The sequence below is a fragment of the Aethina tumida genome, chromosome 2, assembly GCF_024364675.1.
Source record: "Aethina tumida isolate Nest 87 chromosome 2, icAetTumi1.1, whole genome shotgun sequence".
NCBI classification, from domain to species: Eukaryota; Metazoa; Arthropoda; class Insecta; order Coleoptera; family Nitidulidae; genus Aethina; species Aethina tumida.
In genome coordinates this window covers 23,815,756-23,842,081 of record NC_065436.1, presented here as the reverse complement: position 1 = coordinate 23,842,081, position 26,326 = coordinate 23,815,756, and the positions used below count along the sequence as shown (strand labels likewise).

General features: G+C 31.3%; 10 protein-coding genes across 11 annotated transcripts; 5 read left to right on the top strand and 5 right to left on the bottom strand.

Annotated features, from left to right (window-relative positions):
• Positions 1 to 289: 289 nt before the first annotated feature.
• LOC109595538 (leucine-rich repeat protein SHOC-2) lies at positions 290 to 1,655 on the bottom strand. The gene is made up of 3 exons (XM_020010915.2): positions 932 to 1,655; positions 608 to 869; positions 290 to 551 (listed from the first exon to the last, which is right to left on the bottom strand). The coding sequence occupies exons 1-3, from the start codon at positions 1,420 to 1,422 to the stop codon at positions 351 to 353; spliced, it is 954 nt and encodes a 317-aa protein (XP_019866474.1). The 5' UTR covers positions 1,423 to 1,655; the 3' UTR covers positions 290 to 350.
• Positions 1,656 to 2,893: 1,238 nt separating this feature from the next.
• LOC109595528 (uncharacterized) lies at positions 2,894 to 8,878 on the top strand. The gene is made up of 13 exons (XM_020010904.2): positions 2,894 to 3,153; positions 3,228 to 3,370; positions 3,643 to 3,793; positions 3,847 to 4,095; positions 4,146 to 4,357; positions 5,042 to 5,186; positions 5,240 to 5,451; positions 5,510 to 5,794; positions 5,849 to 6,101; positions 6,157 to 6,368; positions 6,422 to 7,025; positions 7,079 to 7,240; positions 7,533 to 8,878. The coding sequence occupies exons 2-13, from the start codon at positions 3,242 to 3,244 to the stop codon at positions 7,823 to 7,825; spliced, it is 2,907 nt and encodes a 968-aa protein (XP_019866463.2). The 5' UTR covers positions 2,894 to 3,153; positions 3,228 to 3,241; the 3' UTR covers positions 7,826 to 8,878.
• A 621-nt stretch (positions 8,879 to 9,499) lies between these two features.
• LOC109595519 (cilia- and flagella-associated protein 91-like) lies at positions 9,500 to 13,263 on the top strand. Its single transcript, XM_020010892.2, has 13 exons — positions 9,500 to 9,627; positions 9,984 to 10,060; positions 10,138 to 10,395; positions 10,452 to 10,605; positions 10,658 to 10,827; positions 10,999 to 11,167; positions 11,220 to 11,405; positions 11,476 to 11,631; positions 11,693 to 11,865; positions 12,025 to 12,171; positions 12,335 to 12,705; positions 12,769 to 12,950; positions 13,032 to 13,263. Exons 1-13 carry the CDS (start codon positions 9,582 to 9,584, stop codon positions 13,187 to 13,189), a joined length of 2,247 nt encoding a protein of 748 aa, XP_019866451.2. The 5' UTR covers positions 9,500 to 9,581; the 3' UTR covers positions 13,190 to 13,263.
• Positions 13,264 to 13,283: 20 nt separating this feature from the next.
• On the bottom strand, positions 13,284 to 14,935 carry LOC109595520 (26S proteasome regulatory subunit 10B). The gene is made up of 6 exons (XM_049963204.1): positions 14,771 to 14,935; positions 14,575 to 14,694; positions 14,224 to 14,523; positions 13,912 to 14,121; positions 13,540 to 13,855; positions 13,284 to 13,485 (listed from the first exon to the last, which is right to left on the bottom strand). Exons 1-6 carry the CDS (start codon positions 14,862 to 14,864, stop codon positions 13,347 to 13,349), a joined length of 1,179 nt encoding a protein of 392 aa, XP_049819161.1. The 5' UTR covers positions 14,865 to 14,935; the 3' UTR covers positions 13,284 to 13,346.
• A 232-nt stretch (positions 14,936 to 15,167) lies between these two features.
• Positions 15,168 to 15,977, top strand: LOC109595543 (mediator of RNA polymerase II transcription subunit 18). The gene has a single exon (XM_020010920.2). The coding sequence runs from the start codon at positions 15,219 to 15,221 to the stop codon at positions 15,885 to 15,887; it is 669 nt and encodes a 222-aa protein (XP_019866479.1). The 5' UTR covers positions 15,168 to 15,218; the 3' UTR covers positions 15,888 to 15,977.
• Positions 15,960 to 19,258, bottom strand: LOC109595529 (protein MMS22-like). The gene is made up of 2 exons (XM_020010905.2): positions 17,762 to 19,258; positions 15,960 to 17,676 (listed from the first exon to the last, which is right to left on the bottom strand). Exons 1-2 carry the CDS (start codon positions 19,133 to 19,135, stop codon positions 16,054 to 16,056), a joined length of 2,997 nt encoding a protein of 998 aa, XP_019866464.2. The 5' UTR covers positions 19,136 to 19,258; the 3' UTR covers positions 15,960 to 16,053.
• A 176-nt stretch (positions 19,259 to 19,434) lies between these two features.
• LOC109595572 (E3 ubiquitin-protein ligase ariadne-1) lies at positions 19,435 to 22,189 on the top strand. Of its 2 annotated transcripts, none has more exons than XM_020010957.2 (3): positions 19,435 to 19,683; positions 19,755 to 20,484; positions 21,274 to 22,189. In XM_020010957.2, exons 2-3 carry the CDS (start codon positions 19,798 to 19,800, stop codon positions 22,084 to 22,086), a joined length of 1,500 nt encoding a protein of 499 aa, XP_019866516.1. In that variant the 5' UTR covers positions 19,435 to 19,683; positions 19,755 to 19,797; the 3' UTR covers positions 22,087 to 22,189. The 2 variants fall into 2 exon arrangements, with proteins under 2 accessions (XP_019866516.1, XP_019866515.1); XM_020010956.2 differs by having other exon boundaries at positions 19,436 to 19,683; positions 19,770 to 20,484.
• Positions 22,149 to 24,352, bottom strand: LOC109595571 (gastrulation defective protein 1 homolog). The gene is made up of 3 exons (XM_020010955.2): positions 22,997 to 24,352; positions 22,566 to 22,937; positions 22,149 to 22,486 (listed from the first exon to the last, which is right to left on the bottom strand). Exons 1-3 carry the CDS (start codon positions 24,261 to 24,263, stop codon positions 22,245 to 22,247), a joined length of 1,881 nt encoding a protein of 626 aa, XP_019866514.1. The 5' UTR covers positions 24,264 to 24,352; the 3' UTR covers positions 22,149 to 22,244.
• A 48-nt stretch (positions 24,353 to 24,400) lies between these two features.
• Positions 24,401 to 25,768, top strand: LOC109595532 (vacuolar protein sorting-associated protein 26C). Its single transcript, XM_049963278.1, has 6 exons — positions 24,401 to 24,529; positions 24,581 to 24,724; positions 24,778 to 25,105; positions 25,158 to 25,328; positions 25,381 to 25,506; positions 25,567 to 25,768. The coding sequence occupies exons 1-6, from the start codon at positions 24,473 to 24,475 to the stop codon at positions 25,647 to 25,649; spliced, it is 909 nt and encodes a 302-aa protein (XP_049819235.1). The 5' UTR covers positions 24,401 to 24,472; the 3' UTR covers positions 25,650 to 25,768.
• Positions 25,682 to 26,303, bottom strand: LOC109595531 (ragulator complex protein LAMTOR3 homolog). The gene has a single exon (XM_020010907.2). The coding sequence runs from the start codon at positions 26,160 to 26,162 to the stop codon at positions 25,785 to 25,787; it is 378 nt and encodes a 125-aa protein (XP_019866466.1). The 5' UTR covers positions 26,163 to 26,303; the 3' UTR covers positions 25,682 to 25,784.
• Positions 26,304 to 26,326: the final 23 nt, after the last annotated feature.

The window sequence follows — 26,326 nt, the reverse complement described above, 5'->3', positions numbered from 1 at the left end:
TTAACATTAAGATAGAAATGTGTGCTATTCTCAGTTTGATACTAACATTATTTATAATTATTTTTTAAGGGTAATAATATTAATAAAACTAATATGTTATATTTTAAAAATATATTTACAAAAAAAACACCTAATGTGAAATAAAATAATTAAAATACTGCTGAAGCATAATGAACTAGTTCTCTCTATTTCATTATTATTTTTTTGAACTAAACAAATAGAGATTTACTAGGTTTTAAATTTTCAGAATACATAATTTAAATAAAATATCAATGTAATAAAATTCAAATTTACAGATTTGAACAACTGTTTTTTATATACAAAAATTATATACACATATGACTTAATTTTTAAAATGTAACAAGATATTTTGACAATTTTGGTATTTCCACAAGTATTTCTTCATCATCACTATCTGATTCAGTTGCTGAGTAATTCAAATCAGAACTGTCTATGCTATGTTCCCAATCATCAGACGAAGAATCTGAATCTGATGAAACGTCTTCCGTCATACGTCTTTCCTTTCCAGGTAAAATTAAATTGGGAAACATCTGCAATGTTTAGAATGTTATTGTCACATATTTTTAAATGACCAAATATTACTTACCGTATCAATACCTTCATCAATTGAAGTCAAAGGGTTCTTTAAAAGATTAATTTTTATGTGAGTTAATCTGGGCAAAAATGTTTCATGTATTGAGAACAACTCATTGCTTTGCATATGTAGATACTTGAGACTCTTCATCTGGGTGAAACAAATACAAAGATGGCTAAAATTGTTTTTGTTGAGATTCAAGTGTATGAGCATTTGCAATTTTCCAAAGTCTGTAGGAAGTGTGGACAACTTGTTATTCTCTAATGTTAACCACCTAAAAATTATTAATGAATAATCTTTCGATTGGTACAAATACTGTGATATATATATACCTACCTCAAATTTTCTAAATTACATACGTCATCAGGCAAACTAAATATCTTATTATGCCTTGCTCCCAATGTGTCAAGTTTATTTAAATGACCTATTTCAGGTGGAAATGTTCTCAAGCAACAGTTGTTACACCATAGAACTTCAAGTGAGCTTAAACTTCCAATGATACTAGTTAAATCTTGTACAGGGTTATTACTAATATTTAATGTCTTGAGTTGATGTAAATCTTTCAATACTTCCGGAAATTTATTTAGCCTGTTGTATTCCAGAGATAAGTGCTGGATATTTTTGAGGTTCCCAAAGTTGGTGGGTAACTGTGTCAGTTTATTGTGGCCAATTTTAAGGGAGTGCAGCTCATGACAATGCAGTAAAATATCAGGAAAGTTAGTTAAATCGAAATCAACCAATGCTAGATTTGGTGCTCTGACAGAATGAGCCTTTTCAATTTTGGCCAGGACTCTATTTCTCTGAATAAAATCATAAACTGGATTCATTTTGGGTTAAATGGTTTCACTGTTCTACTGACAATTTATCACACTAATTTGCACTTCTTAAGTATCTAAAACGTTCCCATTATTATTTACATTTTGAACGGGTTACCAAACAATAATTTTTGAGGTGTCAAAACACGTAACACCAACCCAAACAATGGGAAATACCAATTAACGTACTCATGTTGGTAATCCCATAAGTTTTTTTTTTAATTTTGTAACTAATCACAGATAACTGAGGCCCAACTATGTTGGTTTTCTTTCAGGACTTTTTGTTTAGTCCATTTTATGAGAAATAATGGCGATATGTCGTTTGAATCGTTCGAGATTAATGTAGCGGGAAATTTCAAATTCCTATTATTAATATGTAACAATTTAATACTTAATTGACTAATTTTAGAAATTCAAGAAATTTTAATACAATTAAGTTACCTCGTTATATTATATGTTTAATAATATTTAAGTTACCTTGTTATATTATATGTTTAATAAATTATAACTTTAACTTTATTTAATTGATAATTTATTTAAAATTAAATTTGGGACTGCATATTTTGTGTATTAAAAAAAATGTATTGAGCATTATTAATCAAGTTTTAAGTAACTGTATTAACAGTGTAATTAATATATCAATATTTACATATTAAATTATACACATATAATAAATTAATATGTCAAAATTAAATGATTAAATATCTTTTAAAATAATTATTATTTTATGTATTTTAGGTATTCTCTTTCAGTTTGAATAAATAACTTTGTTTTATTTTTAATCATCTCTGAACTAACTCGCATAGAAGGCTCCGTTAATAAATATACGGATATAATACAATTTTTTTTAATTTACAATTTTTTTGACAGATGGTACTAAGAACGGCAAATAAATATTTCTATTCTATAGAAGTACTTGCCGAATATTCTCTGAAAGTATTTGACGATAAATACTTCTAGAAAAGAATGCAAAAAAATATTTATATTTTACTAGAAACAGTGCAGAATCTTATACGAAGTACTGAAAAAAATAATTTTCGCTTTTATAAATATTATAACATTCTTTAAAATATCTTTTAATCAACAAAAAACATTGACTTTTTAGTTTAATACACAAATATTAAAATATATATTTAAAATTTATTCAATTAAATCTGATAAATAAAGTGTATTGACAAAAATTAAAAGCTGAATTATTGAGGTGGTCGAAAAATATTAATTAATAATATTAAATAACATAATTATAATTACATTTCTATTTTTTTACTATTTATAGAAATATTAATGTCTAACAATATTGAAAATTTATATTCGATTTGAAAATAAAAATGTTTAAAATAATCTTATTAAAAATTAATATTTCAGATATAAAAACAATCCCAATTAAAAAAAAATAATGCTAATTAAAAGAAAAATGTAAGTAACAAACACTGTTGCATCCGTTGATAACCCAAAGTATGATAAATTGTTTTATATCCTTTCCCACAAAACCCACAATGAGTTTCGTACAACCGGAAATCGAATATGTTGAAGTGAAAATTCATATTCAAACAGTTTTCGCGGATTAGAACAAAAATCAATAAAATTGGACCTGTGCAATGGTGGAAAACAAGATGTGCCACTGTACATCCACAACCATATGTTTGTAAACCAGAAGAAGATTAGTTTATTGATATATTAAAATAATATTTATTAAATAATCAACAGTGTTTCAAATCGTTTATACTTATTAAGGAAAATTAAGTAAGTCTATTATATTGATCAAATTATAAACTGATAGGCATAATATAAATTCAACAATTGTCAATATGTTTTAGTATATAACGATAAAATGAAGGTGACAACTTACCCTGGTATGCATCTCGGATCTGAGGTGAGGGAAAGTATTTCACTCGATGAGGATGATTTGAGTGATGTCGAAGACGAAGTTTTTATTAGGGATGGCAAGAATGGGTACAAAGTAAGTTAGGTGTTTATTTAAAACACATGTTCTTTAACATGTGCTTTTATGTGGGCACACATTTTATTATTATTTGCCGGAAATTAATGTTTTACTGCTAATATGAAATTAATAATAAAAATAGAGTAACAGTAACCAATAATTAGTATTTCCACCACTTTGATACGTCACGTATGTTTGTTTGAAATGTAGGTCCCCTGGATAATCCCTTTGAAATATTCCTAAATTTTCTAATATAGAAAGACTCCTTTATTAATAGCTATTAATTTTAGCTGGCTGAAGAACTTAATGTTAAACGGCCGTTGATGGCACCTCGTAGAAAACCCAAACCCGACATCTCCTCAAGGCTTAGAAATAAGCCCCCTTGTAGAGCATTTTGTAAACCTTGCTGTTACGTTTTCTTGGCGTTAAGCATATTGATAGGTAAGCTTAGGTTTGGATGTACAGTAATCCACATTAGTATAATAATTTTCTAGGTCTGATAGTATTAGTGGTAGTATTAGTGTCGATAATTCCATTACCGTTGGATCGACTGCGTGACTGGATAATAAAAAGATCGAGGGACGGTGATGAGTCCTTGATTCCAAAATTAATGCCTTGTAATAATTTAAAAGTGAGAGACGTTTGGTCTGTGAATTTGCCCAAGTTAACTACCGAATCGCCAGTTCGACTTTTAGATGTAAATAACGATGGGTTTCAGGATATTATTTTTGGTTTTGGGACGGGTAAATTTTGATAATTTCACGTTACAAATTTTCTGAATTGTTAATTTTAGGTGATAATTATAATGTAATAGGAACAGACACGTTTTGCCCGATATTTTTGGGCGTTCCTTCTCCATGTGACGGAGGTGTGATAGCTTTGAACGGTCTCAATGGGGATATTCTCTGGAGGCATTGGTTGAATGACACAATTTTCCATTTACACTGCACAGCTGACATAAACGGTGATAGCTTTAACGATTGTTTGGCTGTGGGGTCTGACGGGGTAAGTATAAAAATAAAAGCCTATTAATTTACGCTACCCGTCTTTTAAAGGGGATAATTTGAATTTCCTAGATTTAAAAATATTTTCAAACTGTTTTATTTTGATCAATTACATTATTTGAACATTTGCAGCTTCAGTCGGTCAGAATATTAAATTTATTTTACTTCTTATATTAACGGACATAAAAATAAAAAACGTTCCATTTCTTGTAAACATTTTGATTTCCAAAATCACATTTTGAGGATTTGAACACATTTTATTCGGTTCATTCTTAACTTGCTCTTTAGCAAATAACATGCTTCAAAGAAAACTTTTTTCTGTGGAGTTAGCTTTCTTCAAAAACAAATTCACACTTGAAACCATCAGCCTCAAAATTTGGAGGAGGTAGCTAATACCCTTGGAGAAGAATGGCAAGCTGTGGTTCAAGGATTTATTTGTTTATTAATTTTGAGTAGTGTAAAAGTCATTCATAGAACAAGCAATCAAAAACAAATTAATTTCCCAAGAAATTTGGTGATATTAGTTTTATTACTGATTTAAATGTTTTGTTATTGAAATAATTTTGTGTTAATTATGTATGAGATGCCATTGGTGTTTTGATTTTTGAAGTAATTCAGATTATCCACTTCAAAAGGTGTGCAGTGTATTTCTATTTATATTTATAATTATTATTCATATTTCCAGACAATCACGATAATAAATTCAAGAAATGGCTCGGCAATATGGCAAATAAACGCCGGAACAATTGATGTGCTTGTAGCGAATTTTATTCCTGACCAGAATAACGATAATATATCAGATATTTTAACATCTTTTTCATCATTAGAAGGTACTTATAATATTTGAAATAGTTTAATGAAGGCTAATATATTTAAATTACAGCGAACAAAGAAGGATCAATTATCCTTTTATCAGGCAAAAATGGAGAAAAAATAAACATAGTCAAAACACCAAATGGGGCCAAATCATTTTATATGCCGCAGCTATTAACAAGAAACGACAATAAAACGTACGTTCTCATTGGCACTGGAAGCCCAACTACTTCTGGTAACTTGACTGCAGCTCCTATTGAAGATTTTGTTTCTGGTAATTTGGTAAGTTCAATCTTCCTTACTTCTTCTTTTGTACTAGGAACTTAATAAATTATTTAAGGAAAATGCAACCACATTGTATCAAGATCATGCCAAAGGGCTCTTGACACAATCGGTATTAGTAGATATAACCGGTGATAAAATTCAAGACATAGTGACAGCCATGTACAATTCAACGGTCGTAGCAATTAATGGAGCCACATTTTTCCAAATTTGGAATTTTACTGTTCAAGGCGGGGAGACGTATTTTACTCCAATCCCTGGATATTTTAATGCTGATGAAGTGCCTGACTTTTTGGTAATCTATCAAAGTTTTGATAGTATTTTTGGAAAGAATTACACCCAGGTAATATAACATGGACAGAATGGCAAAGAAAATACTGTTGTTTATTTATTTTAGACCTTTATTTTGGACGGAAAGAACGGTAAAAGCATATACAAGCCGATAGGAAATAGTGTTATAACCCAAATGAATGGAGTTTTATTGAGTGCTGAAGGATATGGATTTGATACTTACCTCTTTTGGACGTCAGAATGTCAGAAGTATGAAGGTCTTTCAGAAAGTAGTAAGGAAAATTCACCGATTTGCAACTTCCACTTAAACGCCTTGAATCAGTTTCATCAACCTCCAGGCGTCCTCGTTTACAATTCCGGTATTACTGACAGCCCAGAAAATGAATTTCATACTAAGTTTTATTTTGTTTACAGTGAACAGATCCAATTTCGAATTCAACAACACAAAGTCGGTACTGAAACATATCAGAGATTATTCAGCTTTGCACCAGGGCCAATCTGAAATAGACGAACAATACAACAACAACGGTGAAACGAGACCCAGTGACGTAAAAAAGATTGGAAGTTTTAGACACAAGGAAAATAGAAACGGAAAACTCAAAGAATACATACTACCAAACGAACAGGTGTGTCTCCTAATTATATAATATTCATCATTTTTTTGTTTGGTCATTTTCAGTTTCAAGACGACCCGAAATATTATAACGATGAGTTGGAAGACTCTGGTTTGGTGAATGTTTATAACGAAGACGAAATTGATAATCCAAACTTTTACATGCAAGAACCAAATCCGTACACTCAAGAAAACAATGTTCTCCTTAATTCAAATATACCACAATCCAACCGCGATCCCAGAAGCAAGGAGAAGAAAGTAAATTCGGCGGGCACACAAGAAAGTAAATCCAAAAAGAAAAATTTGTCTGATAAAAAACATGGCATTTATAGTTATCTGAACATTAAAAATTCAGGAAATCGTTTGCTGACTGATCTTAACAATCTTCCAACCGATATTTTGAGAGACACATACATTAAAAACGAAGAGAGGAGATTGAAGAAATCGAAATTCGAACAAAGAGATATCAATTCCCACCGCGACAAGATCAAGGAGAATAAAGAGATCAAACGTATTATTAACGAAGAAAAAAAGGCAATGCAAAATATGTCGTTACATTTATGGGATCTTGAATCTGAAAAGGAAATCGAGGAAAGAGAAAACAACGCCTGGAGAGGAAAACGCGAAGTTTCAACATTAGTTAATAGAATAAGGAAGATTAGCTCAGTTGGTACGATTGTTGTTTAGTGTGGAAGGAATTTTATTAATTAAATTCACTTTTAGGTGCAGTTTTAAACCCTCTCAACACGACGAGCAATTCGACTTTAACTTCTATAGATGTTATATTTATAATCTACTGGATGCCAGAAGAGCAATCAGAAAAAGCTATGCTAAAGGATGATCTGGAAGAATGTATAAAGGAGAAGATGCAAAAAGTTGCCCAAGGTAAATTTCTCAACCAATATAAGCTCATGTAAAATGAAACGGTCCATTTTACTAATAAAACCAAAACTCTTCCTCCATCTGATTTTGGATTCAGAACAAAGTTGTCATAGCCAAAATTCTGGAAGATAATTAATACATTTTTGTGCAAATTTTTAGTCTTGTTTAAATATTCTTTTTTGTTCATAAGTCGACATTTGATTGTTCTTCTAGACCCAATGATATTGAATGACCCAATTAATTCATTTTGGAACATAAGTTTATAATAATAATCAATTACTATTTGTTTTTGCAGATGATTCAATTAAAACCACACTGGAAGAACAAAGGGAAATAATCACCACAGCATGTCGGTCAGAGCAAAGCAAATTTATTAAAAAAATTCCATTCTTTGATCGTTTACACCAGCTAAGATTAGGTCAAATGACTGTGTATAGGATGAATATTGAATGCGAATGTGGGAAACTGGATGTCAAAAAAGAGACGTGTGCGAATTTTCTACCCTCGGAATACCAAAGCTGGCCTGAATATTTAGGCAAACGCGGTGATGGTATATTTCTAACAAGGAAAGCAAGAATGTTTCAGTAAATAGGTTATAATTAACAAAAACTTAAAGTAATCTATATCTACTTATTTTTCCATGTACGCTATGCTGATATAAAAATGAATAAGAGAGACTTAATTCATTAAAACTTAAATAGCAAATCTTTAACAACTCCTGATTTAAATAAGTCATTTGTATTGCACATGACGTATGTAAAATACATTTTGTACCGTCGTTTTGTTATAATGATGTTTGTAATATTTATTTTAGTTACGAAATAAACAAATAGATCTAAATAAATGTAATTACGTGTTGCGTGTAGGTATGGAACTGGTAAAATATTTTAGTACTCATACACATACCACAACAGACAATCTAATGTAATGTATTTTTTCATCTCTGTAAAACATCAAAGTGTTTTATAGAATAAAATCGAACAGTGTTAAAATAGAACATATATATTATATTAAACAATATCTATGATAATCGTTGAAACAAGAAACAAATGTTTTTGTTAATAATTATCATTTAAAAATTTATAGTGGTTATATCACCATATTAAAGTTTGAACATATCATTTATTATAGTTGGTTAGGAAATTTTATATTTTGCCCAACATATCACACAGTGAAATGCTATTTTTATAATTTTATTGATTTAGACTTTAACAGAGGCGTTTTCTGTTTAAAACAATTATCATAGAATATTGAGAAACTGATTAGAAAATTAGTATACAGCTTTAAATTAATTTAAATGGTTAACATATGTAATGCTTCAGTTAAATCTGTAAAACTTTATAAAATGAAGCGTTTAACTCTTAGAGTATTGAAGTTCTGAAGTGATCCGAATCAAATCGCACATTATTTAAATATTTTATATACTTGCTCAAACAAATTTATCTTTTTTTACTAACTTTAAATGAAAGGAAGTATTATACCAACCTGTTGTTTTTTATTGTATGAACATGATTATTAAAAATATATGTAAATATATACATGGGAGTGGCTTGAAATAACTATAAGTATACAATACTTACCATATTTTCCTATGTAAATTACTTGTAAATAGATTATTTTATAAAAAATAAAGGTAAATATTGTTTTTCTTGTATAAATATTTTATGAAGTGAGCCCTGGACTTTTTAGAAAATGGTGAAAGTAATTAAAAAAAAACGAATAATTTTTTTTAAAAAAAGGTAAATGTTTTATATCATCTAATAAAGTTATTCAACAGTTAGAGATATTGAAAAAACGATGTAAAGTAAATTCTCGTAAAAAATAAAAAAGAACAAACTTTATTTAATTTAAAGACTAAAAAATTTAACATAAATCAGCAATTTAATATATTGTATGTTCTCCTTGGTCATCTATCACTATTTGACACCTTTTCCAGAGTTCCGGAAGAGTATAAAGGCAGGATTGCGAGTTGCAAATCCGAAGCTTTAAGAATCAGAATGCCTAGATACACAAATAAATATAATTAAAGTAGACCCATTTTAAATCATTTGAGTATGATTTTATATAAAATACTATAAATTGTTTTATTAATAATTACATTTTTATTGCAAAAGATACATAATAGCTATATTTACTTTTTTATATTATTTTATTATTAAATCAGTATCGTTTAAACTGTTATTAAAATATCGTGATCTATTTAATATTTATCTATGTTTTTGCAGTATTTCGTTAATGATTTTTCCATGGTTATTGATTTAACAAACTTCAACGTTTCTGACAAATTGATTCATACAATAACAATAACTAAAACCAAAAGTCAATTAAAATAAACTAATTAAAAATGGGGACTCATTGTTTTCCATATAGACCATTTGATTATATGTACGGTAAGTAATTAATTTATAATAAAAAAGTATATGTTTATAATAAAAAGTTAATATTATATTTAGTATGAAGTATACGTTTTAAAATATATATGAAGAATTAATTTTTGATTTATTATGTGATATTTATTTTATTACAATATTTGAAATATAAATTAATAATTTATACCTTTTTAAATAGTCTCATAATTGTTTATTAAAAGGGAATAATTTTCAAACTTAAAATAGTTTTATTACCTCATTTTAAAAATACAATTTCTAGTTATAACTATTAAAAATTAATATTTTAACATTATTTAGTTTAGGTTTAAGTTAATTTGATAATATCTAAAATATTTTTAACCATTTGTTTTTTTCAGATCCCATTTTTTCAGTTTCTGGTCCAATAGATCATTACAAAGAGGCGGTGCGGGCTAAAATTACCACAGCAAAATTTGTGAGTGTTGAGAATAATCAAAATTCCACATTTTTAATTATGCCCAAATCGTTACTGAAAAAATATTGTTTTTACAGCAAATATGTCCAATATTTCCAAATATGTTCTCCGACATCCCGAGCCACCCTAGGCAACAGCTGTTAAGAATATCAAGCGTGCCCGTAAAAGAATTCTCTATGTCACAGCGTAAGACGAATATGCCTGATAATTTAGTAAACGACGCGTCCAATGTATTAGGACCAGATAGAATGAAATTTTTTAAAATCAATGTTTTGAATTTTCCACCAAAGGATTTGTTACCCTACCGAACACTTGCAACCTTTAATATTAGAATGGTAATTACAATATGCCATATTAGTTATATTAGTTATAAAGCAATCAATATATACAGGTGGCGAAACAATCAGATGGGCATAAAACTCTCAACAAAACAACCAACACATTATATACAGATGCTGAAGTGCAAACAATCCCTTGGGAGCCTCCCTATAAAGTTATTGGGGAAGGATCACCTGAAGTGTTGCTTTTGAACTTTCTAAAATGGGGTTAGTAATTAGGAAATATTTTAGTTTAAATTTGAATTTTGTCTATCTCTAGGTGCTGGCTTGCCCGCTGGTAAACATGAAATCGAACTAATAGAAAGGGCTAGAATGAAAGTGGCATGGGAGAAAGCAATAAGACCAAATCTTGCTGATGAATCTGCTATGACAAAACTAAGAGATTATATGGAAGCGTTAGAAATGGACGAGTGGGCTTTTAGGGAACAGGTAATGGTTATTTTATTTATTTCAGAACTGGACCCGATCTCATAAACCACTGAAGATGTCAACCATCCGAATTGGCAATACGATATGTAGCAATTGATTGCCCCAAAACCATTCATATAACAATCTTTTAACATTCATAAATAACAAATAACTGTCTCCATTACGTTGTAGGAAATTCAATATATCCAAGACATGAGGATGGAATTGCTAGAAAATATGTTGGAGGAGCTCCATGAAAATAGGACCAAGAGAGCCGAAAAGAAAATGAAAAGCATTGTGGATCGCACATTAGCAGAAAGAGATAAAAAAATAGCAGCAATTAAAAAACAGGGACAAAGAGGTATACTTTATTTAATAGATTAACAAAAATGAAAATGTTATCACAATTTTAGCATTGAGAAAACTGGAAGTTGCCTCACGTGGAGTCAGCAACAAATATCGTAAAGCCGACATCATTGACGAACACGTGGATTATAAATCTGAAATATATGCACCCATGATGAGGCATGGTGAACATCCCAAACGTTGGCATATGGTCATTGATGAGAAAAACAAGAAATACAAACCACAGTTTATTGGTACGTTACAAAATCGATTTTTACACTTATTTCAAAAAAATATTTGTGTGATAATAGCATATTTTATTAGGTGTTGAAAACATTGAAACATTGCCCACGTGGTTGGATAAGGCGACCAAAATCACAGAAAGGGAAATCGATGACAGAGTACCAATTCGTCATATTTGTATGAGAGAGACGAAATGGACAACACCGGTATTGAAACAGTTACACGAAGAACTAAAGAGTAAAAAGAAAGTATAAGCTCATAAACTTTCATACTTATTCCGGAAAAACTTGAATTCCAGCAATGCGTATGAAAGAACCACCAACAGCCTGCTCGTTGTTAAAACGGCTGGAGGTTGAGAAACAACTACAGTACACTTCTGAAGCACAGGGCGTCGAAGAAGAAGTAGAAACACAATATCAAGCAGTAGTGAAAGTACAAAGTATTATAAGAGGAAGGGCCACACAAGTTTTGGTAATTGATTGTAATTGGAAAGGATTTAAATACAGTATTAAAGCAATAAATTTTATTTTAACTATTAATCATACCCTATTTCATTTTTTAAAAAAGTATATTTAAAATATTACTAATTGTACAGATTTAATACAGAAAAACATTTTTTCCTCTGATTAGATATATGAAGGTCGTGATAGATGTCGCAAATTAATAGAAACCTTAAGAGAATCCGAGGGGCTTCTTCAAGCACAAAAGGAAGAAAAACTTGAGCGAAAATTAGGTGCCCTAGGTCAAGAAAGAAAACAATTTATCCACGAAAGAAAGGTAAGTAAAATTGTCTTCTGCAATAATTATTTTGCGTCAATAAAGATACAAAGTTTATAAAATAAATGTTCAATGTGTTAGAAGGATTGAAAATTTTAACAAAAATCAGTTTTAATAATTTTAAACGACACGTGTCTTAAGTTAATAAAAATTATATTCCTAGTATGAACAAGTGAAAGAAATTCTTGATCGTTTGCAAGGCAGTTGTGTGGGTACACTCTTAGATTTCTTGAACAAGGAACTTCGACGGCTGTTAGTCAAACGAAAGGCCCACGCCCTTTGTTTGAGTTTGGAGCGAGACTTGCATACGCGAGAAGCTGGCGAAGCGGGCAGAAGACAGCGAGAACTGCGACGCCGTCGTGAACATGATGAAATGTTCAAACAAATTATAAAAGTGCATCAAGATACTGTTGATATGTATCTGCAAGACATAATAGCGGAAGGAATGGATTTCGCTTCTAGGGAAGAGGCTGCTGCTTATGTTACCAGTATCGCGAAAAAGATCGATGAAGAAACAGAAGAACTGTACAATATGTAATGTTATATTTAGTTTTGATGATCATTTTTTAATTATCCTTCCTCCTATCATTTTCACAGGTCATCGTCAATAGAAGGCGAAAATGAAATCGTGGCCGATATGGTACACCATTTCTTATTATCCGAAGCAAACAAAGAGATTGTACGAAACAATATAATACTCAAACAGAAAACAAATCTTAGAGCTGTCCATGATGAACTTTATACTTGCACAGAAAAGTTACCTAAAATTGATAGATCTAGTAAGTTTATAGCAAATTTTATCTCTAATGGGGAATAAGTAAATTTCTCTTATCTAATCACTGAAAATTATTATATTTCAGCTCCAGAATCTGAGATAGTAAGGTCAATTTTAAATGAAATAATTGATACAATTAGTCCAGATACTGATAGTACTGCTTTTACAAGAGATGAAATAATATATCCAATTATTGATGAAATTGCATCAGACCCATTTCGCACTCCGCCAACTTGGCTTTAGATCAGTGCTTCCAATATTATATAATTATTAGTATTTAATAAAGGTAAATCATTGTGTATAAGGGTAATTTTTTAATTGAATAAAATATTTAAGAGAGTGTTAAGAAATATATTGAACTTAAAAGGTATGTAAATATTGAAAACTTAAATAATTTAAATTATACAGGTTTATAGTCCAATTTGCTCTCTAACTTCTTATTATCTGAGACCTTCCTTACAGCTTTCATAAAATCTTCTTGAACTACAAATTCCCTTTCTGATCTAATGGCAAAAAGTCCAGCTTCTGTGCATACATTCCTGGAAAATAATTAGTTGGTATTAAAATAAAAATTATTATGTATGTATAAATACCTTAAATCAGCGCCGTTAAAGGTATCTGAAAGTTTTACAATAGCTTCATAATCAATATCTCCAAGTTTGGCAATTGGACCAGCATGGATTTTAAGGATCTCCAATCTAGCTTGTTCATTAGGAAGTGGAATTTCGATTTTTCTGTCAAGACGACCGGGACGCAGCAGGGCAGGATCCAAAGTATCAGGTCTGTTTGTAGCCATAATCATTTTCACCTGTCCAAGAGAGTCAAATCCATCCATTTGATTCAACAGTTCCATCAGAGTACGCTGGATCTCACGATCGGCGGATGTACCCTCAGAGAATCTTCTACCACCTGAATTGTTTATGATATAAATCAAATGATTGGAACTTAAATTTACTATTTCTTACCAATGGCATCAATTTCATCCATAAATATGATACATGGCTGGTGATCTTTGGCATAATTGAACATTTCTCTAATAAGTCTAGCAGACTCGCCAATGTATTTGTCAACTATAGCACTAGATACTACCTTCAAGAAATTAGCATCCAGCTGTGAAGCCACAGCTCTGGCCAACAAAGTTTTACCAGTTCCAGGGGGGCCATATAGCAAACAGCCTGGAAACAACTCCTTTAGTACAATCCACAGAACATTTTTATTAAACAAAGGATGATGCAAAGTCATGTACAGATTTGTTAAACATTAAATTTTTGTATTACCTTTGGGAGGTGTAATGCCAACCCTCATGAACAATTCAGGATTAAGCAATGGAAGTTCAATGACTTCACGAAGTTCGCGAATTTGCTCAGACAATCCACCAATAGCAGAGTAAGTTACATCTCCAGGATCTTCATGGCTCATATTGTATACTAGGGGATCGACTTCCCTTGGTAAATATCTCATAATTGTTAATGTGGTCATGTCTAAGGCTACTCGAGTTCCTGCTTTCAATTTTGCTTTGTCCAATTGCCTCCGACATCCCACTACGTAACGGGGGCCGTTTGTGGCTTTTACAATGACTATAACATTTTAAATTAGCGTATTTTATTTGGAAAACTTACTTCACATACATTTTTCTTCTGTGAGCTGCTTAAGCACCTCTCCAACAATTTGGCCCATGCTCTGCAAAGCTTTCAAATCATTTTCTGACTTATCATACTGCTTGGTTAGATCTTTAAGTTGCTCCCGCACTAAAAAAAATTATTATTATAACAATTCAACAAAACTTACCGTTTATTTATGTTAGGTTATTTCGTGTTTACTTACTTTCTTTTAAGCGGGACTCCACCTCTTTATGCTCTAGCAGCTTCTTTCTGTAGTCTTGAAGCGCTTTTTCACGTTCAGCATCCATTTGAGTCATCTTTCACAATAAAAACTTTACTTTATAAATATTCACTCAACAATGACTGGCAAATGAAAAGCAGAATTTGAGTCGATTAATATCCCTAAAGCAAAACGTCACAAACGGGATCAACATACCGACTACTAATTTTTATAAGTTTTTAATAAATATTCAGTTATATATCTAATATGTAATATAAATAATAAAAGAAATTAAAAATTTAATACAAATATTTGTATGCAATTTAATAATATTAATAAATTAAAATTTGAAATGACAGTAGTTTAAATGTAACTTAAATTTCGGGTTATGTTAGTTGAGTTGTTGAGTGTTCATTCGTAAACATAAACAAGAGGTAACCGGAACAGTAAAATGTCAGCCCCAGGTACAGCAATGGACTCGCTAAGTGCTGCACTAAAGTGCAACATCATCCCCAATCAAGAATATTTACTACAAGGGTCTGTGCTAGATCAATATGTGGAAGTACTGCTTCATCGGTTAAGAGGCCTGTGTGACAACGTAGACAGCGGACCAGAATCTTTTCACGATCATGAATTGTGTTTCACCTTAAGGGCTAACAATCCTGGAACGACATCGATGGCGTTGCCGTTGCGCGTTCGAAGAGCGTTGGATGTTCAAGATGCACCATGGCAATTACGTTATGTTGGTCAGCAAGAGTTAGGCGATAAAAATAGACCAACTGTTGTCCGCTCTAGTATTGATATGGCATGCACCGCAACAATAGTAGAATTCTTGACTGAGCTGGGTTGCAGAGTTGATTTTGAATACACTGCCAGAGGATACATGTTCAGGAAAGGAAGGATGAAGATTACAGTATCAAAAATATTTAAAGTTGGGGGGATGCCTAACAAACCTGGGGAAGGATTGGAACCTATATCACAAAGTTATTTGGTGGAACTGTCTGTTTTAGCACCTTCTGGACAAGATGCCATTGCAGAGGACATGAGAGTGTTTGCTGAACAGTTAAGACCGTTAGTACAACTTGAAAAAATTGATTATAAAAGACTAGGCAATAATTAATTTATTTTTATTTATGTTTAGGTTTGTCAAATAAATTTATTGAACATTCTGTATTTAAACAAATTGTTTGCAATAATAAGTTTTATTAAAGTATGTCTTTTATTTAACAACATTTCATAAAAACAATTTAAAACATGTTTTATTACATAATACATAATAACAAACATTATGATTCTAAAGATTGTTCTAACTTTTCAAAATGCAGCCTTAAAGTTTTGTCAAAACCAACACCTCTCATTCTTTCAACACTAACAAGGTGACTTTTAATTTTGGGAAGCAAAGGCTTTAAATCATTTGGTATGAATCTTGATATAACAATCATCAACTGGAAGTACATTGGAGTATTAAAATTTAAATGTTTTTCTGTTACCGCAACAATCACCGCTCCAAAATCATCTTTAACTTGACAGTACAACTGCGAACATGTTATTGACTTTATAACCGCAATTGCGGCGTTTTTGTGAGAATGAAATATAACAACTTCAAAAAGTCCTATAAGTACTTTATTTATAAGTATTTTAAATAGGACTTCAGAGGTTGTACTTTCTACAAAATCCTTAATTATCTTTAAAACCTTTAACATATTGGCATCAGATTCTTTCACAGGATGTTTAAAATAATGTGTACTAAGCATTTCCATTATAACATTCGAATATTTTTCACTTTCAAAACATTTTAACATTGGTGAATCAAACGTAGAAAAATATGGCAAGTATTTTTTCACCAAATCACGTTGGGTACGTTCTAAGAAACCATCTGATTCGGAATTTAAATTAACAATTGCCTCAAAATATACATGCCACGTATTCTTAATAGCAGATAAAATAAAAGGATGTGGAGCTTTACCAGTTAAAAACTCGGACGGAAATAACAATGTTGTCACAAGTTGTGTTAATGGACTGCTACCTTTATTCTTATTGTACAGAAAGTTACCGCAAAGCAAAAGCGTTTTTGAAATTACAGTATGAATTCGTAATATCACTGCTTCACTTTCGGGTTGCGATAAATAGCGAGTTAACCAAGTGTCCATTTTTTCAAAACAGGTATATGCAAATTTTATTGTAGTCATTGATTGCACATTTTTTTGTTCGTTGCCCAAGTATTCTATAAAGTCCATTAACGGATCAACTGCATTCTTAATGTCGCTATTGATCACACTACGAAAAGAATCTAATTTGCAAACGTTTCTCGTAAGGCCATGTTCAGTTTCATTCGTTATTAAAGAAATTTTAATCCACGAGCGGATTATTGATTGTTCATGTTCTGATGTTAAAATAAAGTTGTTTGGATAATTTTCCAATGTGACATTAAGAAATTGTGACGATACTTTTGCCGAAATATTCTCACTATTAAAATAGCTGAACATCTCTTTGGATTTTGAAGGTACAAGTAAACTTATTTTGGCGGCAAGTTTTCCAACAATTCCCGGAGCACTAATAGATTCAGCAAGTTGTGTCAAAATGGGGTAAATGTGGTCTTTATACGTGGATTCCCAATATAACCATAAGTCTGGACTACTAACTTTTTCAATAACATCATAAAACACATTTAAACTTAAAACTAAATCCTGGTGGTAACAAATTTTAAGATAATTTTGAAGCCATTCATTAATTAAATCCCACTGATGCAGCTCCAAACTTTGACTTGCGTTTATTAGGTGTCTGTAGTTTGCGATGAATTCCTTGATGAAATGGAAAGATTTTTGGTCCGACGATGATTCTTGTAACATTTTTGTCAAATTTGGTGCCACTGTTTGAATGCTTCTTCCTTCACGTACATGTTTAATGATCTAAAAATATATTTCTTTGAACATTAGTTATCAATAAAAATAAATTTTCAGATAATAATTTTAAAAATGTATAAATAATACTTACAAATGATGTATAAATATTCCAATATAAACTAGTATTTTTCTTTTCAGTAGGTAAACTTCCCAAAAAAGAAACGATTTTTTTTGATAATTCATCAAAATTAATACTGGACAATGCAAAAAATAGAACTGCTACATGTTTAATTCCCACATCAGTTAAATCCTTGACTTTGTTTGGTCCCAATTGTGAATAAATTCGTCCTTTCATTTTTCCCCATTGCAAAGGATATTCGCGTAGATGTGTCATCAGTAGTGCAACAAAATATTCAAAATCTTCTTCACAGTCCTTAGGACACCACAGTACTATATCAATAAGTTCCAAAAACTCCAATGCATTATTTAATTGGTGATTATTTTTGGTTGTTACATTTAACCTTTTGCTATAGTAATCCCATGCAATTTGATAAATTTCGATTCTTGCAGAACCTATCCATAAATCACAAATTAATGGTTCAATAACTTTGAAACAGTTCAACATCATGTCAGAATCAGCTTCAGATAAGATAGTTTTCATTTTGTTTTCTAAAAGCTCATAATTTGGTTTGACACGGTCACATTTCTTTCCTACAATTTCCATTTTATTATTGTAAGTGTGTAAATATGCCACTTCCTTCAATAAATGAAGAGAAAAAAGGGCATCTTCAGTTTGTAGCTCAGCATTAAACATAGTCCAGAATAATTTGTTATCTTTTTCATCTATGAGTATTTGCAGGATGATCCAAAGATTCTTAACACAATTACACATATAAAGAGAGTCACTTTCACTCCTCCGGGAGTACATTGTTTTACTGAGCAAAATCAAATCATTCATAATACTTCTGAAACTTTCCTGAATAATGTCTGTGGATTGAAAACAGTAATTGAATAAAAATAAAAAGTAATTGATATCTAGAAAAGTATGAAAATATACAGAAACTGGATTTTTTACATTATTTACTGTCACTGGAAACTTTACTACAAAATCATTGTCCAGAGTTCTCATAGATAACACTAGTGATTTAAATATATCAAGATTTTCTGTTGCACTTTGTATATAATTTGTTTTTAAGTTCACGTTTTCACATTCAAATATAACTATGATGACACTTTCCAAAATAGAACAAATAAGTTGTCTGGCACTATTTAGGTCTTCATCCTGCACTTGCATTGACGCATCACAAAAAGCAATATTTTGAAACAAAAACCATTCCCTTTTCATCAAGCGAGTAATGGTTTGAATATCTTCAATGAACACATTCTTTTGATAAACATGTTCGCCTATGGCTATTTTTCCAAGAGAATCACTCTGTATCACCGCCGTTTTGTCTTTGTTGATAATTCTTTGAAGTAAGTTAAATGGTTTTTTGTTTTGATTACAAATAAACATATCACAAGCCATTTTTGATGAGAAATTTTAATGGTTTTACATATTTGGCAAACAATGTTTTGCGCTGTGGTTAGGTTTTGTTTTCATACTAAAATTTCCCGCTAAAATAATAATAACATGTAATCAACGACACACGTACAGAGGCGTGCGCCAAAAAATGGTTCAAAAGAATACAAATTTTAGTTTTTCAATGTTTAAGTTTACAACGAAATTATTTTTGCGTCTTGTGTAATATATTCTTTTGTTATTAAATATGTAAATTTGCAATGTTTACATCTTTGCAGTACCTGACGTAAAGATGACATAAGTGTCAAGCAAAAAATGGTTATTTATGATGCATAAATAGTCTTTTCTTTCAGCTTTTCAAACATATCCTGATACGAAATTATACGTTTTATAGTGCAACACTAGAAAATTTTCTTAGCGGAAAACGCCTCCCCATGAAATGTTAAGCCACTGTAATAGCAGGAATTGAGTAATTTCGGCTTCGCTTACACGAAACTGCTCATAAATAATAATGTCATATCATTAAACAAATGTGCCGAACATTTTCGCAACATGTAAGTGTTAAAAAACAATCATTTAAAAAAAAATTAATTTGGCATTTAACTTTTTGTCTAAATCCTGACAGTCACTTCAATTACAGCAGGACCTATATACATGATAATAAAATAATGAATATTGATGAAGAATCAAATTATGAAGATTCTGGAAATGAAACAAGTGGAGATGATGTTGACTTTATCGATGCTGACAGTGTATCTCAAAAGGAACTATCAACTTATGATGATGAATACCAGTATGAAGTTCTATCCACTGAAGACATTGTACAACACATGATAGACTGTATAAAAGAAGTAAACACTGTTGTTCAAATTCCCACAACATCAACTAGAATTCTGCTTAACTACTTTCATTGGGATAAAGAGAAATTAATGGAAAAGTATTTTGATTCAAATCAAGATGAATTGTTTCAAGAAGCACACATTATAAACCCTTTTAAAGATGTCAATGCTGTAAAACCAAAAATTAGTACAAAATTAATGGGCTCAGAAGAATGTCAAATTTGCTTTGTGGTTCTGCCATCATCTCAAATGACTGGTTTAGAATGTGGCCACAGATTTTGCTATCAATGTTGGAATGAGTATTTAACAACAAAAATCATGGGAGAAGGAGTAGGCCAATCTATAGCTTGTGCGGCACATGATTGTTCAATACTAGTTGATGATGAAACTGCTATGAGAGTTCTGAAAGATCCCAGGGTTAAAACAAAATATCAACACCTAATTACAAATAGTTTTGTGGAATGTAATCGCTTATTAAGATGGTGCCCCAGTCCAGATTGCAACTTTGCCATAAAGGTAAATTTTTAATCTATTTAATTTGGTTTAATAGATTAAAATGCCCCTTAACAACAAATATCTGTTTGTTCATTGAAAACATATCTGTATTTATGATATTTAATATATATATATGATAAAAAGATATCTAAAAATTGCGTACAATAACATACTGACTAATATGGTAAGTAAATAAATTATTATTGAAATTTAATATGCATTGAACTCTGGATGTAACAGTCAGGTGGAAAAATTGTTATAAAATTATATTGAATAAATAATTTAACGTTTAAAACAACAATTTGTTTGCTTCAGAACTACAAATGATATTGTAGTTTCTGTAGTTATACACCCTATAAAATATTTTGAACAGTTAACCATTCTTAATTAGAAATTATCAGTTCATTTATGTTAATAAAACACAGTATTTTGTTTAGTTCCAAATGTAAGTCCGATTTGACAAATGATTATGTAAGAATTATAATGTTGGTCAGAGAAATAGCACAAATTAGCATCTTAACATTAATTAAGAAACATACACCTCTAAATGCAATCAAAATTTTATTTTAAATAATTACGCTATATTTATTATCCTATTGTTCATTTTGTATCTAAATCAGAAAAACCTTTGAATAATGTATATTTGTTAAATAATTTATACATAACTTTAAACAAAATTGTTAATATTTTGTTTGGTACCCTTTATTCGTTTTTATATGAAATAGCCGTTAAAAATTAAATTTTACGACTTCAAACTAGTCTTTTCCTTGCGCCCTAAACGACATAATTGGAATGAGCCATTTGTTTTAGGTCATGTATGTCGATTCGAAACCAGTAGAATGTAAATGCGGACACGTGTTTTGTTTCGCCTGCGGGGAAAACTGGCACGATCCCGTTAAATGCGCCCTCCTAAAAAAATGGATAAAAAAATGCGACGATGATTCGGAAACATCGAATTGGATAGCGGCAAACACGAAGGAGTGCCCAAAATGTAATGCGACAATCGAAAAGGACGGAGGTTGTAACCACATGGTGTGCAAAAATCAAAATTGTAAAGCAGATTTTTGTTGGGTGTGCCTCGGCCCGTGGGAACCACACGGCAGTTCGTGGTATAATTGTAACAGATACGATGAAGATGAGGCTAAGGCAGCAAGAGATGCACAAGAGAAATCGAGAGCAGCACTGCAACGATACTTGTTCTATTGCAATCGTTATCTGGCTCATATGCAATCGCTCAAATTTGAACACAAATTGTATGCAGCTGTGAAAGACAAGATGGAAGAGATGCAACAGCACAACATGAGTTGGATTGAAGTACAATTTTTGAAAAAGGCCGTCGATATTTTGTGCCAATGCCGACAAACGTTAATGTATACATATGTGTTCGCCTATTATTTAAAAAAAAATAACCAATCTGTGATATTTCAAGACAACCAAAAGGATTTGGAACGCGCTACTGAATTCCTTAGTGAATATCTAGAAAGAGATATAACTCAGGAAAATTTGGTTAACATTAAACAAAAAGTGCAAGACAAATATCGATACTGTGATGGAAGAAGAAAAGCTTTACTAGATCATGTACATGAAGGCTATGAAAAGGATTGGTGGGTTTATAGCGATTGATCGAGTAAATTTTAGATTGCAAAAAACCTATTTCCCTTCATCAATTAATTTTTCAAAATAAATTGTATTTATTTGAATAAATTTATTTCTATCAACCAATCAATTCAATTGTACTATTTTCTAATTAAAACAGAAAAATACCTATATTAAAATAGTAATTATTCAGTTTTCTGTTTCTTTTGCTCGGGTTCATCGCTGCCTTGGCCAGACATAACTGGTTTTGGCTGCGTATTCTTATAAGCGGGTGTAATCCAGTAAGGATTTTCTTCTGCTTCTTTAGCGTATTTCAAAATGGCTTCTCTAGGGTCTTGGTCATCATCAACCCTTTTACTCAAACCTAGGTTTCTTATTACATAACTACTAAGTGTTCCACCGCTAGAAGCCACCCTACCACCTTGACCTAAAATATATTCATTATATGACCATTTTTCATTGTTCAATTTGATAATGACTTTAAACTTTTCTTATGAATCACCTACCTGAAGTAATAGGCAAGTCAGGTCTTTTGGATTTAACTGGATCTAGCCTATCTTTCTCCATTTGCTTTCTGCTGGTCTTGTGACGCTCCTTCCTAAACATGGGCAAAGCGTGTGGTGTGATAACTTGTTGCGTGCTAACGACTTCTGAATGTTGTGCCTTCCTGTGAATTTTTATGGCACATAGGGTTGCACCTCTTAAACTCTTCTTGTCATCATAGAAACATTTAATTAATCCATTGCCAGTACCAACAAATATTTGATTCAGTTTTGGATGCCAAACAATTTTAATTGTATGTGAATCAACCACAGCCATTTTCCTCACCAGATTAAAGTTTAATGTGTCATAAAATAATACCACGCCGGATTTTTCTCCTGAAAATAATATAAATATTATAAACCCTTATTTTCTAACAAAAAGTCTTTTTTCTTACCTTTGTTTAAAGACACACCTGTTGCCACCAATTTGTCATTGGGGCTAAATATAGCATCTGTTGTATCATATCTTGTGAATAATCCAGAGACCTCATTGATTGCTTTTTTGAAATTCCGTACATCCCATAACTTCATAGTTTCATCAGAACTCCTAGTTAATAAATTATCACCAACATGTGAAAATTTGATACTGGTAATTTCTGTAGGTTGATGTGCTTTGCGGATTTGACTGGCTGGTGCAACAGAACTTTTTCTAAAGTCCCACAGTTGGATTGAGCCATCGCCACAGCCACAGGCTATTACTTTTCCCTCACGATTGTAGTTTACGGCCGTTGGCGAAACCTTCAATCCGTTTTGAGCTCTGCACTTTATTAACTGTTTGTGATTTCTACCAGATTCATAAAAATCCCAAGTTCTCACAGTACCATCAGCACTGGTTGTAATAAATTCTTCTTTGACAATAGGATTCCAAATACCTGCCAATAATCCTGCTGTATGTCCTTTTGTTCTCGCCTGATCTGTTATGTACATGTCTCCCTTAACTGTTTCTAACTTTTCAAATCCATCTCTGTCAATTACTTTAGCCTGACTTGCACCAGAAATAACGAGAAGCAAATCTCCAGTACTTGAATACTCAAGCCCCCTTATGGGATGATTATCAGCTGGTTGCAATGTTCTGAAGCTTCTCATATTTGAATCCATCCCTGCAAAGTCCCAAAAGCTGACATCATAATCAACAGATCCAGAAGCTAATCGGGCACCACTTGGATCCACACTAACAGCAGTGACAGCTTTGGTACCATGAGTCATTGACGCCTCATGAGTGCAAGGTATAAACAATTTATCACCTTCATCATCATCATCTTCATCACTGTCACTATCACTGTTAGTATTTTGTTTTTGTGGTTTGGATTTTGTTACCTCTGGATTTGTAAGATTGGCCGGGATTGGTGGTCCAATTAATTCATCATCCTCCTCACTGTCTTCAGAATCATCACTTAATTTGTCCTCTTCAGGTTGTTTAGTAACTTCTCGTGCTGTTTGTTTTACCTGTGCCATCATTTCTTTAATGTCAAAAGACTTTGCCTTTTTGCCAAATGAAGATATACCCATAACGTTTTTCATTTTTTGCTGCTCCGAGTCATCTTCTAGGGCTTCAATGGCTTTAGGAGGTCCGAAAGTCCCTATCGAACCGGTGGGTTCAATTTTTGATGCATTTTGACCAAAATTTGCACTGATTTTGCCAAAACTTATTTTTTTGCTCATTGTGTAAGTCAGTTCGTATGCATTTAACACTAAATACTTTAATTAACAACGACTTGTTTATTACATCTCAAAAGTAAACACACATTAAGATTAACTTCCTAACCTACGATATTTATTGACATAGTAGTTCTGTGGTGTGACAGTAGTTCAAAACACATTATTTTCTTTGCTTTTATTATTTAAACAACTTTGGTAAATTTTACTTAAATATGTCTATAAGCTTAGATATTAGGTTGAAACGTGTGGATAAAGTCTACCATGAAGGGGTAATTACATTTCGAAAGCAATGATTTTTTTTATGGTACAAATATTTTTAGGAGAATATTACTGGTATTATCCTAGTTAATTCTACTTCAGATTTTAAACATGAAGGAATTACATTAACAGTAGAAGGGTCTGTTAATTTACAGATAAGTTCAAAGAATGTTGGAATTATTGAAGCCTTCTATAACTCAATAAAAGTACAATATGAAATATTTCTCAATACAATTTTGTGTACATTATAAAATTTCAGCCAATACAATTGCTAAATATCACATGTGAGGTTACAGGAAATGGTAAATTGCCTGCTGGCACAACTCAAATACCATTTGAGATCCCTTTAAAAGCAAAAACTAGCCAATTCCTTTACGAAACATACCATGGGGTATATGTTAACATCAGTTATGCCTTAAAATGTGATATAAAAAGGTCTTTCCTTTCAAAAGACATACAAAAACAACAACAATTTCTCATTCAATATAAACCTGGAAAGAACCCAAATCCACAAGTTCCCCTAAAAGATCCAAAGAAAGTAATAACTTTTACCCTTAGTCCTGCTACATTAGCATCTGGAGGATTAGGTAATATGCTATGAGTTTTATTATCAGTTTTAATATAATTTTACACTGATAGGAGCACCAGATTTCTTATTAAAAGGACAATTTAATTCAACATACTGTGACATCACAAAGCCTTTTAAAGGTTACTTAACACTCTTCAAATGTGCTGTGCCCATTAGGTCAATCGAATTACAATTGGTAAGAGTTGAGACTTGTGGATGTGCTGAAGGTTATGCAAGAGAAGGTACAATTAAAATCCATTAATTTAATTAATTATATAATAACAATTATTGTAGCTACTGAAATACAAAATATTCAAATTGGTGATGGAGATGTACCACAGAATATAAACATTCCTATTTATATGGTGTTTCCCAGACTCTTCACTTGTCCCACACTTATTACAAAAAATTTTAAAATAGGTATACAATTTGATTGAGTTTCTATTTAAGTGTAAAAATTTTAAAAATTTTTGTTTGTAGAATTTGAGGTGAATATTGTGATTATATTCCAAGATGATCACTTAATTACAAATAATTTTCCAATAATAATTGTCAGAGAGTAAGAAGAGAAAGGAAGACATACAAATACAATGAATAATATTCCAAATATATTTATTTTACAATGTTTATAAATGATATAAAAGTATAACTAATTTGTGAATAGACTTATTTAACATTAATATAAAATTATTTTTTATTTATGATTCTCCTACTGCCAAAGTGAGTACTGATACAATAGGATTAATTTGATTCTGAAGTGCTAATACATGTCCAGTATTACATGTATCACTTGTAATAAAAGTAACAATAAGTGGTAGTTTGTTCATTTGAATAACTTGATACTGTGAATATGAACATATCAATGTCCCAGTCTTTCCTAGTCCCAGTTTACTTCCTTGATCAATTGCTAGCCCAAATGTAGAAATGAAGTTGGGTCGTAGGGCATTTTCTGGTGTTTTTTCCGAGCCCACTTTAACTAAGGGAACTCCATCTCTGTCGGTAATTAGAATACAATAGAGGCCTTGAATTTTCTGCATCATTTCCTGTAAGGTCTTTTTAACTTCTTCCATCATCATTACTGCAATTTTCTATTAACACTATTAATAAATCAAGTAAGCTGTCAGCTTTGTTATAAATGTTTACCAAACACATATGGTTTTTGACAAATTGTGATTTTGACAATTTTAATGGCGCTGCTTTTAAACAATAATACTTTTTCAAAGGTTTTGTTCATATCACA